This window comes from Eurytemora carolleeae, unplaced genomic scaffold (assembly GCF_000591075.1).
Source record: "Eurytemora carolleeae unplaced genomic scaffold, Eaff_2.0 scaffold684, whole genome shotgun sequence".
Taxonomy (NCBI): Eukaryota; Metazoa; Arthropoda; class Copepoda; order Calanoida; family Temoridae; genus Eurytemora; species Eurytemora carolleeae.
In genome coordinates, this window is record NW_019396580.1 from 125,282 (window position 1) to 140,963 (window position 15,682).

Genomic DNA, 15,682 nt, shown 5'->3' on the forward strand with positions numbered 1-15,682 from the left:
TCTGCTATATCTAATTAAGAGAAGCTAAAGTATAAATAAAGTTACTAAGGCTAATATTTTCTAGTTTATTGTCTATTTTCATGTCGTTATATATATTTTCATGTCGTTATATATATTTTCATGTCGTTATATATATTTTCATAACAAGTACTCGTCGGTATTTTTAGAGATTACTGTAGAACAAACAAAATATTATTGCAAAAAAACTATAGACAATAGCAAAGAGAATTAAGAAGGCTCTGTTTTAGGTTTAGGCATTAGCAAAGAGAATTAAGAAGGCTCTGTTTTAGGCTTAGACAATAGCAAAGAGAATTAAGAAGGCTCTGTTTTAGGATTAGACAAAAGCAAAGAGAATTAAGAAGGCTCTGTTTTAGGCTTAGGCAATAGCAAAGAGAATAAAGAAGGCTCTGCTTTAGGTTTAGACAATAGTAAACAGAAAATTTAATATTCTGTTTTAGGTTTAGACAATAGTAAACAGAAAATACAATATTCTGTTTTAGCTTTAGACAATAACAAACAGAAAATAGAATATTCTGTTTTAAGATTAGACAATAGTAAACAGAAGATAGAATATTCTGTTTTAGGTTTAGACAGTAAACAGAAAATAGAATATTCCGATTTAGGTTTAGACAATAGTAAACAGAAAATAGAATATTCTGTTTTAGGTTTAGACAACAGTAAACAGAAAATAGAATATTCTGTTTTAGGTTTAGACAACAGTAAACAGAAAATAGAATGTATCCCCTATGGCTGTTTTGTATTACTCTGTTTGGAATACCAACTACAGAATCTCAAGTAGTTTATTTATCTCCAGGAAAAACCGGAAGTACCCAGGTAATATTGAAAAATAATAAAAATATTTAAAATTAAAGAAATAAATCTAAAGTTTTATTAACACAATCCTCTTCTATTTCCCTCCCGGTCTTATTCGAATGTAAACTGATGTTAATACTTGAAACAACACTAGTCTATGAGGTTTAATTGATTTACTCTTCATATGAAACGCATCCGCCCACTCAGAACTATGCAACAGAAAAAACGAAAGTTTTATGTTTAATGGTTAAATTGTGATCACAGCTTGCTGAGAGAAGGAACAAAATCAAATTTTAATATTTTTTCGTTTTTCGATTTTATCAATATAATAAAGATGAATATTGTTATTGTAAAAATAAATTCAAAAAGATACAAAAATTTGTTTTAAAAAAGTCAGCACGAATGAAAAAATGCTTAAAAATGTCTAGTTCGCTTAAAATAACGTTTTTTTTTCAATGTTAGTAAAAAATCTTCAGTTCTGATACAAAAAAACGTGCAAGTTCATCCTTAAAAAAAATTTAAACAGAGAAAATTTTATCAATTTTGCTTAAAGGAAACTGTTGTGAATCGGTTTGATGCGATTCCAAAAATGGAGGGTCACTTAAGATTACATTTACAGTTCTTTTAAACTCTTTATTTCTATTTTTTGTTATATTTCTTATTGTTACATATTTCTTATTGTTTAATATTTCTTATTGTTTAATATTTCTCATTGTTTAATATTTCTTATTGTTTAATATTTCTTATTGTTAATATTTCTTATTGTTTAACATTTATTATTGTTTAATATTTCTTATTGTTTAATATTTCTCATTGTTTAATATTTCTTATTGTTTAATATTTCTTATTGTGTAATATTTCTTATTGTGTAATATTTCTTATTGTGTAATATTTCTTATTGTTTAGTATTTCTTATTGTTTAGTATTTCTTATTGTGTAATATTTCTTAATGTGTAATATTTCTTGTTGTTTAATATTTCTTTTTGTTTAATATTTCTTATTGTTTAATATTTCTTATTGTTTAATATTTCTTATTGTTTAATATTTCTTATTGTTTAATATTTCTTAGTGTTTATAATATTTCTTAGTGTTTATAATATTTCTTAGTGTTTATAATATTTCTTATTGTTTGATATTTCTTATTGTTTAATATTTCTTATTGTTTAATATTTCTTATTGTTTGATATTTCTTATTGTTTAATATTTCTTATTGTTTCATATTTCTTATTGTTTAATATTTCTTATTGTTTAATATTTCTTAATGTTTAATATTTCTTAATGTAGGGAACTGCGGGAGCACTAACCCCAATCTCTAATTTTGCTCAAGAGAGTTTAAACAGCCATGCAGCTCAAGGCAAGGGGTTTTCATCACTAATCTATTTTTTAAATAACTCCCATTTGGTTACAGTTAAAACCATAAAACTCTGGAATAGGAAGACGACTTTAAGACTCAATTTATGACTTTAAATAGTATTTTGATCATGAGGCACAGTAATTATGCAAAATGTAAATTAATTTCAGTTGATAAGTAATTAGATAACTTAGTAATACTTATTGCTTTTTGACACATTTTTTTTTAAATTCTAGAATGTCGTCTTTCTATTCCACAACTTCCTGGTTCTCACTGTAGTTCACTCTTTATCTAAATGAGTGTTATTAGCTTTTTATAGCTTTACTTGCTAGTACACTTAGCATTGCATTATTTTTTATAGCTTTACTTGCTAGTACACCTAGCATTGCATTATTTTTTAAGACGATTTATCAAAACAAATGTACCAACAATTTTGAATAAATCGTTTATGTTTAAATCTTTGGTCGGAGTACACATTTTCACAATGGAAAAAAAGCAAACTTATCAAGTCTACAATTATAATTCTTGGGAAGTAAGTGTAAGTAAAAGGCAAATATTTTTTTTAGTTGTTAAGTAAAATGTTCAGGTTTTTGGAATTTGAGAAATTTTACCATTTTCAAAACTGTTTATTCTAAACATGTTATTTATAACCTTAAGCCACATTTCGACTCTGAGAGAATGTATATGCAAAAATTCGATCCAAAAACTATCTATTTTGTTTAAAAAATTGCCCTAAAACGATAATGGCCATTAGTGTAAAATGTATCTGTTTAGAAGATACGCACTCTAACCTCGAGGACGAGGTTACTATGGAGCCTCCAAGTATAGATTGTGGAGAGGATCTAGATGTTAGCATGGAGGGGAACGGAACTATTACCAGTCCAGGTAAAAGGAACAGTTAAGAAATTTAAAGGGACTGTAAAGGAAAAATGAAAGGGGGTATAGGATAAAACCTGAGAATTTCAAGTTTTGAACAATAATTATAAGACATCTATCTTATGTTTCTGTCTCGAGAAATTGACATAAAATTATGTCAAAAATTATACCAAAACGGAGAAATGTCAGATTTTGTATAAAAGTTGTAGCATTAAACAGATCATATTCAACAATTACACAACCAATCTGAAAACGATTATATTCCACAGGAGCCTGAGAATCTCAGGTTTGCTCTTATTATAATTTTTTATTTTTTATTTAGCATTTTTGATAGATATAATTAATAATATTACAATATAGTCCGTATAGTCCGTATTACGTCACAATAACTTTAGCCAATGACAGTGCAGTATCGTTGTCACATGGTACAGACAGAAATCATGTGACCAGTATACTGCACTGCCATTGGCTGAGTACTTGTGACGTAATTCGGACTATACGGATTAAATGTAATAATATTATCAATTATATCTATAAAAAAATGCAAAATAAAAATTAAATAATTATTACAGGAGCAAACCTGAGATTGCTGTGAGATATAGTAGTTTTCAGATTGGTTGCTTAACTGTTGAATATGATCTGTCTAATGCTGCAACTTATATACAAAATCTGACATATGTCCTTTTTGGTATAATTTTGACACAGTTTTATGTCAATTTCTCCAGATAAGAACAGGTTTTGTCCTATACCCCTTTTCATTTTTCCTTTACAGTCCCTTTAAGTACCGAGGAAGAAAACAATTTTTAATATGTTTTCCTGCAAATAGGAGAAATCAGAAAATCACCTTTGTAGAGAAACCATAATTAAAATAATTTAGATTCAAAATTATAAACATTTATTTCTTATTTATACTTGATCAAACAAAGCTTTTAAGGGTAGCGTTGTGAATCAAAAAGAACCATCTTAGCATCCAGGGCCATTGGCAATTCCGCTAACAGTCCCTTTAAATATAAAGAATTTCTAATTCTAGGATATCCTGATAACTACCCTGCCTTTCTAAACTGTAAGTGGACCATCAAGGCAATGCCGGGGAAAAAGATTCTGGCAAAATTTAGGAAAATCATTCAACAAAATATTTGCATCAAACCCCGATATAGATTTATAAATTAAAGAAAAAGTTGAACTTTGTACAAGCGATTCAATTACTTAGACTGTTAGGGTAGACACATTGCTTAGCAAACTCTACATAGAGTCCAATCTACCTTGGGCTTCGATGTTATCTCACAAACTTACTTATATTGTTTCATAGCTTTACGAAGCTTTAGCTAAACCAGTTGTTTTTGGATTTATTTTTCAAGAAAACAATTTTCAAAAGTCTCATCGATTAATGCGTGAGAGCTCTAAGATCACTGTGACTCATGAGCTAAAATATTTTTCTCAGCTTTTACAGCCATCTTGAAGAACTTGGGTGGTTTTACATCAAACTTAATGATTTCAAGCTTAAACCAGTAAAGATTAAATGTCATTTATAAATTTCCAATTCTGATTTTCATAAATCTTTGGATGAGTTTAGTGAGTTTGATATAACCGCAAACACAGACTGCAGTTCTGATTATATAATTGTAAATACAGGATCGGAATCTAATAGGTAATATTTTACATTTACTTATGAGCTAAAAACTCTAGAATGAGATATCCTTAATCCTGTCTGCTTGATTAATCTGGAGATTAATAACAAGAGGAGAACAAGCGTAATTTGATCTCAAGATTAAGAAAAAGAGTCCATCAAGCATTAATCCCAATATCCACCATTCAAAAGTTCCCAGCCAAGAGGTCTATTATTATTCAAAAATAATTGTAACTTTAACAAAATTAAATGTTTGTTGACAATCAAAAGCTTTTTTATGCTAAAATGGTTGTGCTTTCATGTTCCACAGATACAGGGCCTAGAAAATTAGATTTGAGACAAATATTCAGTTGTCTTACGCAAATGATGATGATTCAACTAATTAAAAAGGACTGTAGAGGTAATTTTAAATGAACTTACAATCATAGTGGAATTTCTGTTTTCATCTTTGTCTGCCCACGAGATAAAGGATAAATGAGATATCCTTTTTTTCATGTAGGCAAATGCAGGCAATTTAATTGAGGTTTTTCTATAAAAGTGCAGTAAAGCAGTAAAGAAAATTGTCTGAGCTTTAAGTGGTATCGTAGTAAGACAAACATGGCATTCAATCCTTTAAAAGAGTTTAATCCTTCAGATACTGTGGTAAGTTTGCTCCTTCTGAGATTGAGTCTGACTCCGAGCTCCTAGAGATAGAGTTCCATACTAACCAGGGGGACTCATGCAGGGGGTTCAGCCTAGACTATACTGTGGTCACTAAACAGGTTATTCTAACATAAGCCAGGTTGTAAATTGTAGAATTTAACCAGCAAACCAAGTAATGATACTGATAATAATTCATAATTTTAAAGTAACATAACCTAGAACCTTAATAGCCCAGCTTGCATACTTACCAAGAGAATTCAAGCAGTACACCTTGTGCATACAGCAAATTCCTCATAGGAAGATGTTGAGAGATGACATTTAATACATTTAATGTCGGAGATGCTATATCAATTAGACTGCTGACAGTCTGAACTAAGGCTCAATACCATTTTTACAACATCATATCGGAAATAAAAAAGCATTTAACATACTTTGAATTTATTCAGTTGTTCAAATTAGGTTATTATTGATCGATCCATAATTCAATTATTCTCACACACAAAATAAGTCTAACATTATCAAATTTTAACCAGCAAATAGTTAAAACATTACAAATAGAAGCTATTCAGATTTGCCTTTATACAAATGATTATTTTTTACTTTAATCATTTTGGACAGATAAGCTTTCAAAAAAATTTAAATAATATTTTGCTTTCCAAAAAAAAGTAGGAACTCACCTATATACAACAGGAAAGTAATGTGAGTGGGGTTAGCTTGGACTATATTTTAGTCACTTATCAGGTTATTTCATTAAAAGCCAGGAGCTTTTTGTTGTAGATTTTACCCTGTAAACAAAATAATATTCTTGATAATAATTCACAATGTTAAAGTAACATAACCCAACCTAGCCCAACTATAAATACACCAATTTGTTGGATTCTTACAGGGGGTTCAGCCTAGACTATATTTTAGTCACTAAAGTGGCAATTTTAACAAAAGCTGCAGGCTTTGTATTGTAAAATTTACTCAGCAAGCCAAGTAATGTTCCTGATATTAATTCAACACAGTAAAGTAACATAACCTGACCTTACTAGCCCAGCTATCAAACCAACCTAGGAAATTCAAGCAGGTTGTATCATTAAGGTTAACCAGCAAACCAAGAAATGTTACTGATATCCATTTCTAAAGTATAATTATTTTGATTGAAAATATCTAAACGCCTAGAGAAGTATAGTGGAATTTTCATTTTAAAAAGAATTTCATTGAGAGTAAACATATATTTACTGTTTGAAACTTTCTTGTAATAGGTATCTTGTGGAACCATCTCATCAGATGTTCAATTTGAGTTCAAGTAAGTTTATGAAAGTTACACAGAATAGTTTTACTTCCCTTCAATACAGACCAGTCAAGAGAATTGCCCCCCCCCCCCCGCCCGCCTCTCATAATTTTCACCTAAAAAGGCTGAACCTGGGATGCAAGTGTCTTGGCTCAGACAGCTAGGTTCCTACCAGTGATGTGCCTTCAGTTGGTTTGTTTTTAATTTTGTTACAACAATTTTAAGTTGAACATTTTCTTTTCTTACATTGTGTAAAAAATTTGACCCTGGCAGAAGATTATACAAGAAATGACCCAAAAGCAATACTGGGGGGAGGGAGTCGTTGGGATCTAAAGAAACATTTTCTTCTTTTTCAGATCTCCCAACTACCCTCAACCATTGGAGAACAAAACCATGCAGTGTGATCTAACAATCAGCCATGATTGTAAAACTCCAATCTGCCAATTGAGGTATTCAAAGGATTTGCAAACTCACAGCAAATTCTAATTTCTCTATTTATTTGATCGAAATGCAAAGTTGTATCTAAAACTATGAACTCTGTAAGTAGGGCTGGGCACGTTCTGACTTTTTTGAAATCGTTCCGTTCCGTTCTAGAACGAGGGCCTTCAGCTAAATCGTTCCGTTCTCGTTCCTCTTTTTTTTATCGTTCCGTTCTCGAATCTTTAACTATTTCTAGATGATTTAGAACACATTCCTGATTTAAAATGCGTTCCCAACTTAGAACAAGTTCTTGATAATAAGAACGTGTTAACGATTTTAACCGTTCTTTTCAAGCAATTCCCGTTCCGTTCTTTTACTAATCGTTCCAATATTTTTAAGAACGCGTTCTAAGCGTTCGTTTTTTTTTCGGAACGATGGGATTGTTCTTGATCGTTCCGTTCGTTCTAGGCAAAGAACGATCGTTCCACCGTTAACGCGCCCAGCCCTATCTGTAAGATCAAAATGTGTAAGTTTTCAGGTTGAAATAATTAATTGTAAAGGTAGATCTGTGGTGAGTAATAATTTTTTAAAGATTTTTTTATTTCTTCAACATTATTTTCTGTAGGTTGGACATGCTTGATTTTCGCCTTGGTCCTCCTACTGCAGGTATTCATGTACAATGTACATTTCTTTAGAAAATTAGGTTATTTCAGTTTACTTTGGTTAATCTAAACATTATGGCATAAGTTTAGTTTATGACAAGTAATTACATATGGGCATTAATGGCGCACATATTTTGTAAAATTAAACTGAGCCATCAAGTTTTAACAAAAAAGAAGATAACATTTTTTAAATGATAAGTGAAAACATTTAATTTTTGGGGATTGATTGCATCATTGACATTTGTTTCATTTTCAGGTGATTGCAACAATGATCAATTCATTGTTCGAGCCAATGAGCCTTTACCAGTCCTCTGTGGAAACAATAGCAGACAGCATTTGTATGTTGATGTAAGAGGGAGAAAAGAAACAAATCTAAATATTCTCAGGTAGGTGAAAAAACTGACTAATAAAATTGATTAAAGGGAGTGATCATAAAATGAAAGGATTGAAGCAGTTAATTCTAAAAGAAGGTGATGACTCAATTGATTCTGAACCATTTCGCCCCTGCTTGCATCTTTTCTTTATCTGTTTTAATAAAATATGATGCTCCTTGTCTTGCTCCTCCTTGCAATCATGCTCCCTCTCCTTGAAAGGTGTTTACTCCATGTACATCTTTTTCCTGTTCAAATAGTCTTTAACTAAACTATATTGTCCAAAACTTCAAATGAACTTGGGTTTAGATTTAAACCAATATTAACCCTATCCCTGCTGGGGTTCTTGAAAACCAGGATATGCTGGGGGGGGGGGGTCAATTTGACCCCCCCCCCCTCTAAATCCCATGTTTTATGTCCAAATATGACAAATGATACATCATTAGAAAGCTCTTGTGCTCTACTTTTAGAATCTGCAAAAAAATTTGCAAATTTGCAAAAATTGAATTTTTTATCGCAAAATCCAGTTATATAGCAAAAATGTTTGCAACAAAAAATTTGTCCAAAAAATGAAAAATTATACATTTTTTAAAAGCCCTTGACCATGCCATTTCAAACATGCAAAAACTAAAAATGTGCAAATTTCCTTTGACAGGCTGTTTGTAAAAGTTGCTTAATGTACCAAATATGATTAATAATAAATCTAGATCAAATGATTCTTTTGTTAATATAATCCTAAATCATCAAATTTCATAAAGATACACTCTTATCATAATCTCTCTGATCCTGGCATTTTCAATATTCCTAAAATTAACTAAAGAAATCACAATCTGATCATTTTTAGTATGCCCATACTTCCAAAACCAGTTGGGGTGAAAAATGAATCTGATGAAAGCAGGTATACTTGTACGTAATTGTAGATCTTCAATCAAACCTATATGATCATATCACTTAAAACTGTTGCCCTAAGGCTTAGTTTAAGGGATTTAACTCAATCAGGCTATTATTGCAAAGCAGCGCTATCATTTTAATGTTTAAATGGGATGCATAGGAAAAAGAAGCATTCCCACATACTTCACTTCACCCCCCCCCCGCATTTCTCTAAATTTCCTGCTGATCCACTCAATGTACAAGAAAACATTGAGAAGCTGAGTATTGAGTGATCTACTAACCCTTTCTATTAAGAGTAATTATCGAATGGCTTCATGAAGTTGACCCAGACAGAGCTTGGAATATTCTAGTCACTCAGGTATGCCATCAGTACACATTTAGACAAAGATTGTATTGCTTCAATTTTAATGCAATATCGCTGGGCAGAAAAAAGAAGCATTATAGAGAGTGTTTTTATTGGCTTCAGTTAAGATAGAATATTACTTTTTGCATGCAAGCAAATGATTTTTAGAAAATATGAATGGCCGTTTTGGTGGGGTCTGACAAAATTTCATTAACTGATCTAAGATAGAAGATACCATAGTCTGATCCCAACATTTAATATTTTCAGTCCTAATGTTCATCCCTTATTTAGATTCCTTGCAGCTGTGAGGATTCTCCACTTCCCGATCCACCAGCACCTACTGGCAAGTCTAACATCTCACTTGAACAATAGACAGAAAACGCTCTGTCCATAACATCAATTTAACTTTGAGAGTACAAGGAACGTGACAAATCCTATTCAACCACAAATCGTTAAACAGAATCAAACGTTGCAAATATTGAAATATTTAATGGATAAATATTAGGCATTATTTATGAGTTTGTTGTTGTTGTTGGTTCTTTGGCAGTACATAGATCTATAGGCTGTAATGGTTCAAAGCAAGATGAATTGACTTACTGCAAATCACTTCCCTTTTCTTTAGTGTAACATACCAATTCAATTTTGGTTTTTATTTAATCTTATTTGATTGCAGGGTGTTTACAATATTACAAGGAAGTTACGGGTGTAATTTCTTCTTTTAACTACAATGGGAGAATTAGGTAAGATCAAATGCATAATATACATGTGGAGCAAACTGTATTTTTTTTTTTAGATTTATTTTTGTTAAAGATTTTACCATTAGTTTCATTGATTGTTAACATGTGAGACCCAATTGGTAATAATGCATTGTATTAAATTTTGCTGAATTAGAAACTATGAGCCCTGCTGGAATGGAACTGAAAAAGACTGTGGGAGTACTGTCTACACTGGACATCTGAATAATCTGGATTACTCCATCTGTATCCGATCTCAACCAGGATACTGTGGTATTGCATATAGCCAGGAAAATTTAGAACTTATCAATGTTTAAAGTAGTTAAGCTACAAAACAATTTTACTACTGCATATTTAATACACAATTGCAAATTTCTAAGGTTAAATGTGATGATATAAAAAAATTTAAATAGCTATTTAATTTTAAATCTTCTCATGAATAAATAAGTTCTTGTTGTTTGATAAGTTTTTAATTTTAATCCCAGGTTGACCAGAACTCCTTTCAGTTGACAGGTACTAATTAGGGTTTCAAACAAAAAATTTTTACTAACAATTTTTGACTTTGCTTTTGCAAATATTTTTGATCAATATTTTTGGCAAAAATCTTTTTAACATCAAATGCCACAATTGTAAAATGATCACAGTGCCATTGAACAAGTTGGCTCCAAGCAACTGATATGCTGAAATATGGTATTCCTATTTCCTCAATTTTATGGGTCTTACTGTCTTCAACCATTTTAATGTTACTTAATTGATAAGGTAAACTAGCAAATAAACTTAGGAAAACAATAATGTACTGTCAGTAAGTTTTAAAATAGTAATTATGAAAAAAATTTGAATAAGAAATGGTTTATCACAGTCAAAAAATAAAGAATGCGCAAAATTTAAGTTATAGCTTAAAAGTTCTGTAAAATAATGAGTTGCTACTTAAATATTAAACTTTCTCAATATAATCCTACAGGGAAATTTGAATTTCACGGGAAAAATCTGAACCAATCTGAGAAATTATGTAGAGATACTACATAACCATTGCTCATCAGCTGTTTTTAAATTTTAAATTATTTACATATCCAAAAACAAAACATATTTCCATTTACAACCGTTTTTTGGGTTAACATGCAAACATTAATTAATCTGAAACGTAAAATTTATTCAATCAAAATATTTACTTTTTGAATATAACTTAAAGTTAAATGACCCTTTCTAAGCTCATTGATGATTGATTGATAGACTAATTTGGAAAATGTGGGATTTCAAGATTTTAACCTTGGGTTAAAATTTTAGCTTGTCAATTTTGGTTAGTGAAATATTTAAACCCAGGGTTAAAATTCAGGTTTAAATAAAGTCAGAAGTGGCATTTAAGCTGAAACGTAAAATTTAAGTCGAAACTAATTGTTCTTTAGTTTGATACTCAGTGCTGTTAAGCATTTTTATTTTCAGATTTTGACTTAAAAATGTGATTTTTTGGTAAAATATACTTTTAATTAGTTTCATAGTTAAATATTTTAAAAACTATTTTGTAATTACTGCTATGAGTTACGGATGTTAAAATTGGCAAATTCAGTAATAAATCCATATTTGTTGGCTGAATAATCTTGCAAAAGAGATTGAACAAAATTTGAATACCCTGGTGCTATTCTCATTGTAAAATCAAAGAATATATACTAATTCCTTTATAAAAAGCTGGATTTTTGGTATGCAACAATTTTCATTGAATCCCGGTGGGATTTTTCATTAAACACTGCATTGAAAAATCTTAGAAATGCGCGAATTTTTTTTACAAAATTCACAAATTCCATTTTTAAATCAGTCTGAGCTGAAAACTTTAGAATGGGGTATCCTTAATCCTGAGTGCTTAATTAATCTGGAAATTAATTACAAGAGGAGAACAAGCATTATTTAATCTGAAGATCAAGAAAAAGAGAGGATCAAGCATTGATCTCGATATCCACCATTCTAAAGTTTTCAGCTCAGTTCTCTTTCAGCTTTATAAAAAGTGATTCAATGATAAACCCTTGGGCTACACCCTCAGGTTTATCATTGAATCCCTCGGGGGTTTAAATTTTCATTGATTCTTATTTGTCTGAGAGTAAATGATACATTCAAATTTTGTTCAGGGCTTCAGGACTTGAATATACCAACTCCTGTGAATGGAGAAAGTAACTGTTTTGATGACTTTGTCTATATCCCACGTGGGTCACATCCTGAAGACTCTATGCAAAAGTACACAAAGGAGCGGTATTGTGGCCAGGTTTGATTATTTCTTATCCATGTAAACTATGTCATATGTACTATGTATATTCTTTGTGAATATTTTTTAACTTTGACCAAAAAGTTAAAATTTGCTTTCCAGTAGCCAGACAGAGGGGTGGGGTATGGAAACTGAGCCCCCTTGGAAAGAAAGACAGATTAAGCCCCCTGGAAAAAATATATGGATAATGATCTTTGAGCATGTATACGGTTGATAGAAAATAACTGTCAGAACATCGAAATGTCCAAAAGTTGAATTTTATAAAAACCATATTAACAAATTTTTACACAGTACACTTGTTTGGTTGAATTTAAGGATTTCAAAACTTGTCTTTCTTAACTATATCTCTTTTGGAAACAAGGAACATTAGTTCCAAAACTAACCATTTGTGCCCATTTCTACACTGAGTGCTAGATTTGTTTTCAAATTAGGGATATGTTCGAAACTGAAGTACAGTATCATCAAAAACTAAATTCCACGCCTTATTATTAGTTTAAAGCTGACATTTTTTGTTTCATTACATAGGCTTAACCCTTTTTAATAAATGTATGGTGAAGTTTTATTCAAATTGTCTTGGATTTAAAGATATCCCATGGAAACGCTCATTGTTGGAAATGGGCCAAGTGTTAGTTTTGGAACTAATGTCCCCTGAAATAAGATGTTTATTAAAAACATTAAAACTGAAATTGAATGAAATTTAGCAAAATTTTGTATACCCAAAAGTTTGATTTGATTGCAAAATGTTTTTGTTCAGAAACAAAAATTCTACACTGTCAGCTAGTATTGTTTAAATTTTTTTCCATTTTTGTACAACAATTTTATACTAAAAATATATCAAACTTATTTCAGATATTAGGGAACACCTTGGCCAGCTCTGTTATATCCTACTCTAAACCCTTCATGCTTCACATGACAACAGATTCAGAGGAACCTCACAGCGGAATAGCTCAAAACAACAGGAATTTTAAATAGATAAAAAAATCATTAAACTTCCACTACTTCTGGGGGAATTCTTAAGTAGACATTATCCCTACCCCAAAATAGAAATTATCAAGTATAAAAGGTGGCAACAGAGAAATGGACCAATGTTACACGACGTCACAAGTGTCAAATATAACAAGGAAAACGAAATTTTCTCACATTGGCCTTGAAAACCTGGAATGTCTTTACTTTAGGAAGTTTTTTACTTCAATATTAATATTTGTTTCTCAAATGGGTTAACAAGAGGAAGTACAGAGAAATTATCTGTCTATGAAAAATTCTGTCTATGAAATGTCTTTCTATGAAATGTCTTTTTTGACATGTCATCTATGAAATATTCCAACACCGGACATACTCTATGAATTTTCAACATCAAAAATTATTTTTGCAACTAAAGCTTTGAACTGCTTCTTTAACTAATTCACAAGGTCACCCCTCTAAGTTATTAAATTCAGAAAATCAAACAAACCTTGCTTGATCTCGATCTTTTTTCTATTTGAATGTATGATAGGGGATTCCAGCTACGCTATTCACAACTTCCCTGTTCACTAAGCAAAGAAAGTGCTTCGGCATTTCTCTAGACCTCAACCAAGACTCCAGCAGCTGGTCCTGCCAAGTGCTCTGTCGAAGTGAGAGGACCTTCAGTCGGAGATTCTAGTGCAGTGTAGCGGGATGAATTTATTTTTCCTAATCTGATTTGTAGTTTTAAGTTTAAGCTGCCGCTCTCTATTTTACAATTGTCATGCTTATTTTATGTTGTCGTTAAGTCTAGTAAACAGGATTTAAGGACTTCAAATAGGCTTTTAAAATGTTAGTATTTGTTTTTAGCATATGTAAGGGATATTATGTTGACCAAAGAAAATATATGCCTAACTATATTTTTGTTTATGAATTTTTGTAAAGCTACAGACAGAAGGGACAGGGCACAAGGGCAAAGGAACTGATTACTTGGCACATTTTCTAATTTTTCAATCCCAAAATCTTCACAATCTGAAATGTTTACTGTTTCACGACACACTAAAGTAAATTGAACGAAATATGTTTTATGTTTTATCAATTATAACTCCGCTGATCAAAAAGCAATTGAGAAAAACGAAATTTTTTGAATTTCCAATATGTAATTCCAGATAAATTCGGTTTTCTTTTACTTTTGCATAAAATCAAAACTAGAGGAACTACGAGGTTACAAAGTCATAGAAGTAATGTCGCATGCAGTTGACCGTCTCCTTCTGTCTTTCTTTCACAGTGGTTTGATGAAGATTCATATTTTGAAATATCAAATATCAGGTTGCAAAGATATACAAATTAGAAAATTAGAGAATAAGGCCAGTACTCGGTAACTCATCTCTATCTTTATTTTTTATAAATATTTCTTTCCTTATCTATATTTATAGATAAATCTCTTTCCCTTATCTGTATTTATAGATATAAGCCTTGTCTCTATTTTTGTTTGTAGATATATCTTCTTCCTTTATCTTTATTTATTGATATATCTCCTGCCCTTATCTTTATTTATAGATATATCTTCTTCCTTTATCTTTATTTATTGATATATCTCCTTCCCTTATCTTTATTTATTGATATATCTCTTCCCTTATCTTTATTTATTGATATATCCCCTTCCCTTATCGTTGTTTATAAATTAATCTCTTGCCTCTATTTTTATTTGTAGATATATCTCTTCCCTTTTCGTTTTAAATGATATAACTCCTTCCCTAATCTTTATTTATAGATATATCCCCTTCCCTTATCTTTATTTATAGATATATCTCCTTCCCTTATCTTTATTTATAGATATATCTTCTTACCTTATCTTTATTTATAGATATATCTCTTCCCTTTTCTTCATTTATAAATATATCTCTTTCCCTTATCTTTATTTATTGATATATCTCCTTCCCTTATCTTTATTTATAGATATATCCCCTTCCCTTATCTTTATTTATAGATATATCTTCTTCCCTTATCTTTATTTATAGATTATTCTCCTTCTCTTTTCTTTATTTATAGATATTTTCCTTCCCTTTTCTTTATTTATAGATATATTCACCTTCCCTTATCTTTATTTATAGATATATCTCCTTCCCTTATCTTTATTTATAGATATATCTCCTTTCCTTTTCTTTATTTATAGTTATATCTCCTTCCCTTATCTTTATTTATAAATATATCCCCTTCCCTTATCTTTATTTATAGATATATCTCCTTCCCTTTTCTTTATTTATAGTTATTCTCCTTCTCTTTTCTTTATTTATAGATATTTTCCTTCCCTTTTCTTTATTTATAGATATATCCACTTCCCTTATCTTTATTTATAAATATATCTTCTTCCCTTATCTTTATTTATAGATATATCTCTTTCCCTTATCTTTATTTATAGATATATCTCCTTCCCTTATCTTTATTTATAGATATATCTCCTTCCCTTATCTTTATTTATAGAT

At 30.5% G+C, this 15,682-nt stretch overlaps 1 protein-coding gene across 1 annotated transcript; it reads left to right on the plus strand.

Annotated features, from left to right (window-relative positions):
• Positions 1-711: 711 nt before the first annotated feature.
• LOC111705865 (uncharacterized) lies at positions 712-14,116 on the plus strand. Its single transcript, XM_023478561.1, has 19 exons — positions 712-834; positions 2,098-2,167; positions 2,939-3,049; positions 4,071-4,155; positions 4,614-4,688; positions 5,302-5,428; positions 6,557-6,600; positions 6,942-7,034; positions 7,631-7,671; positions 7,924-8,053; positions 8,883-8,936; positions 9,224-9,287; positions 9,564-9,615; positions 9,946-10,012; positions 10,164-10,296; positions 10,492-10,519; positions 12,124-12,257; positions 13,107-13,216; positions 13,750-14,116. Exons 1-19 carry the CDS (start codon positions 736-738, stop codon positions 13,817-13,819), a joined length of 1,587 nt encoding a protein of 528 aa, XP_023334329.1. The 5' UTR covers positions 712-735; the 3' UTR covers positions 13,820-14,116.
• Positions 14,117-15,682: the final 1,566 nt, after the last annotated feature.

Coding starts and splice junctions, on each gene's coding strand:
- LOC111705865 (XM_023478561.1), top strand. CDS start 736: ATGTATCCCCTATGGCTGTTTTGTATTACTCTGTTTGGAATACCAACT. Junction 10,297..10,491: donor GTGGTATTGCATATAGCCAG/GAAAATTTAGAA, acceptor TTTTAATCCCAG/GTTGACCAGAACTCCTTTCA. Junction 10,520..12,123: donor GAACTCCTTTCAGTTGACAG/GTACTAATTAGG, acceptor AATTTTGTTCAG/GGCTTCAGGACTTGAATATA.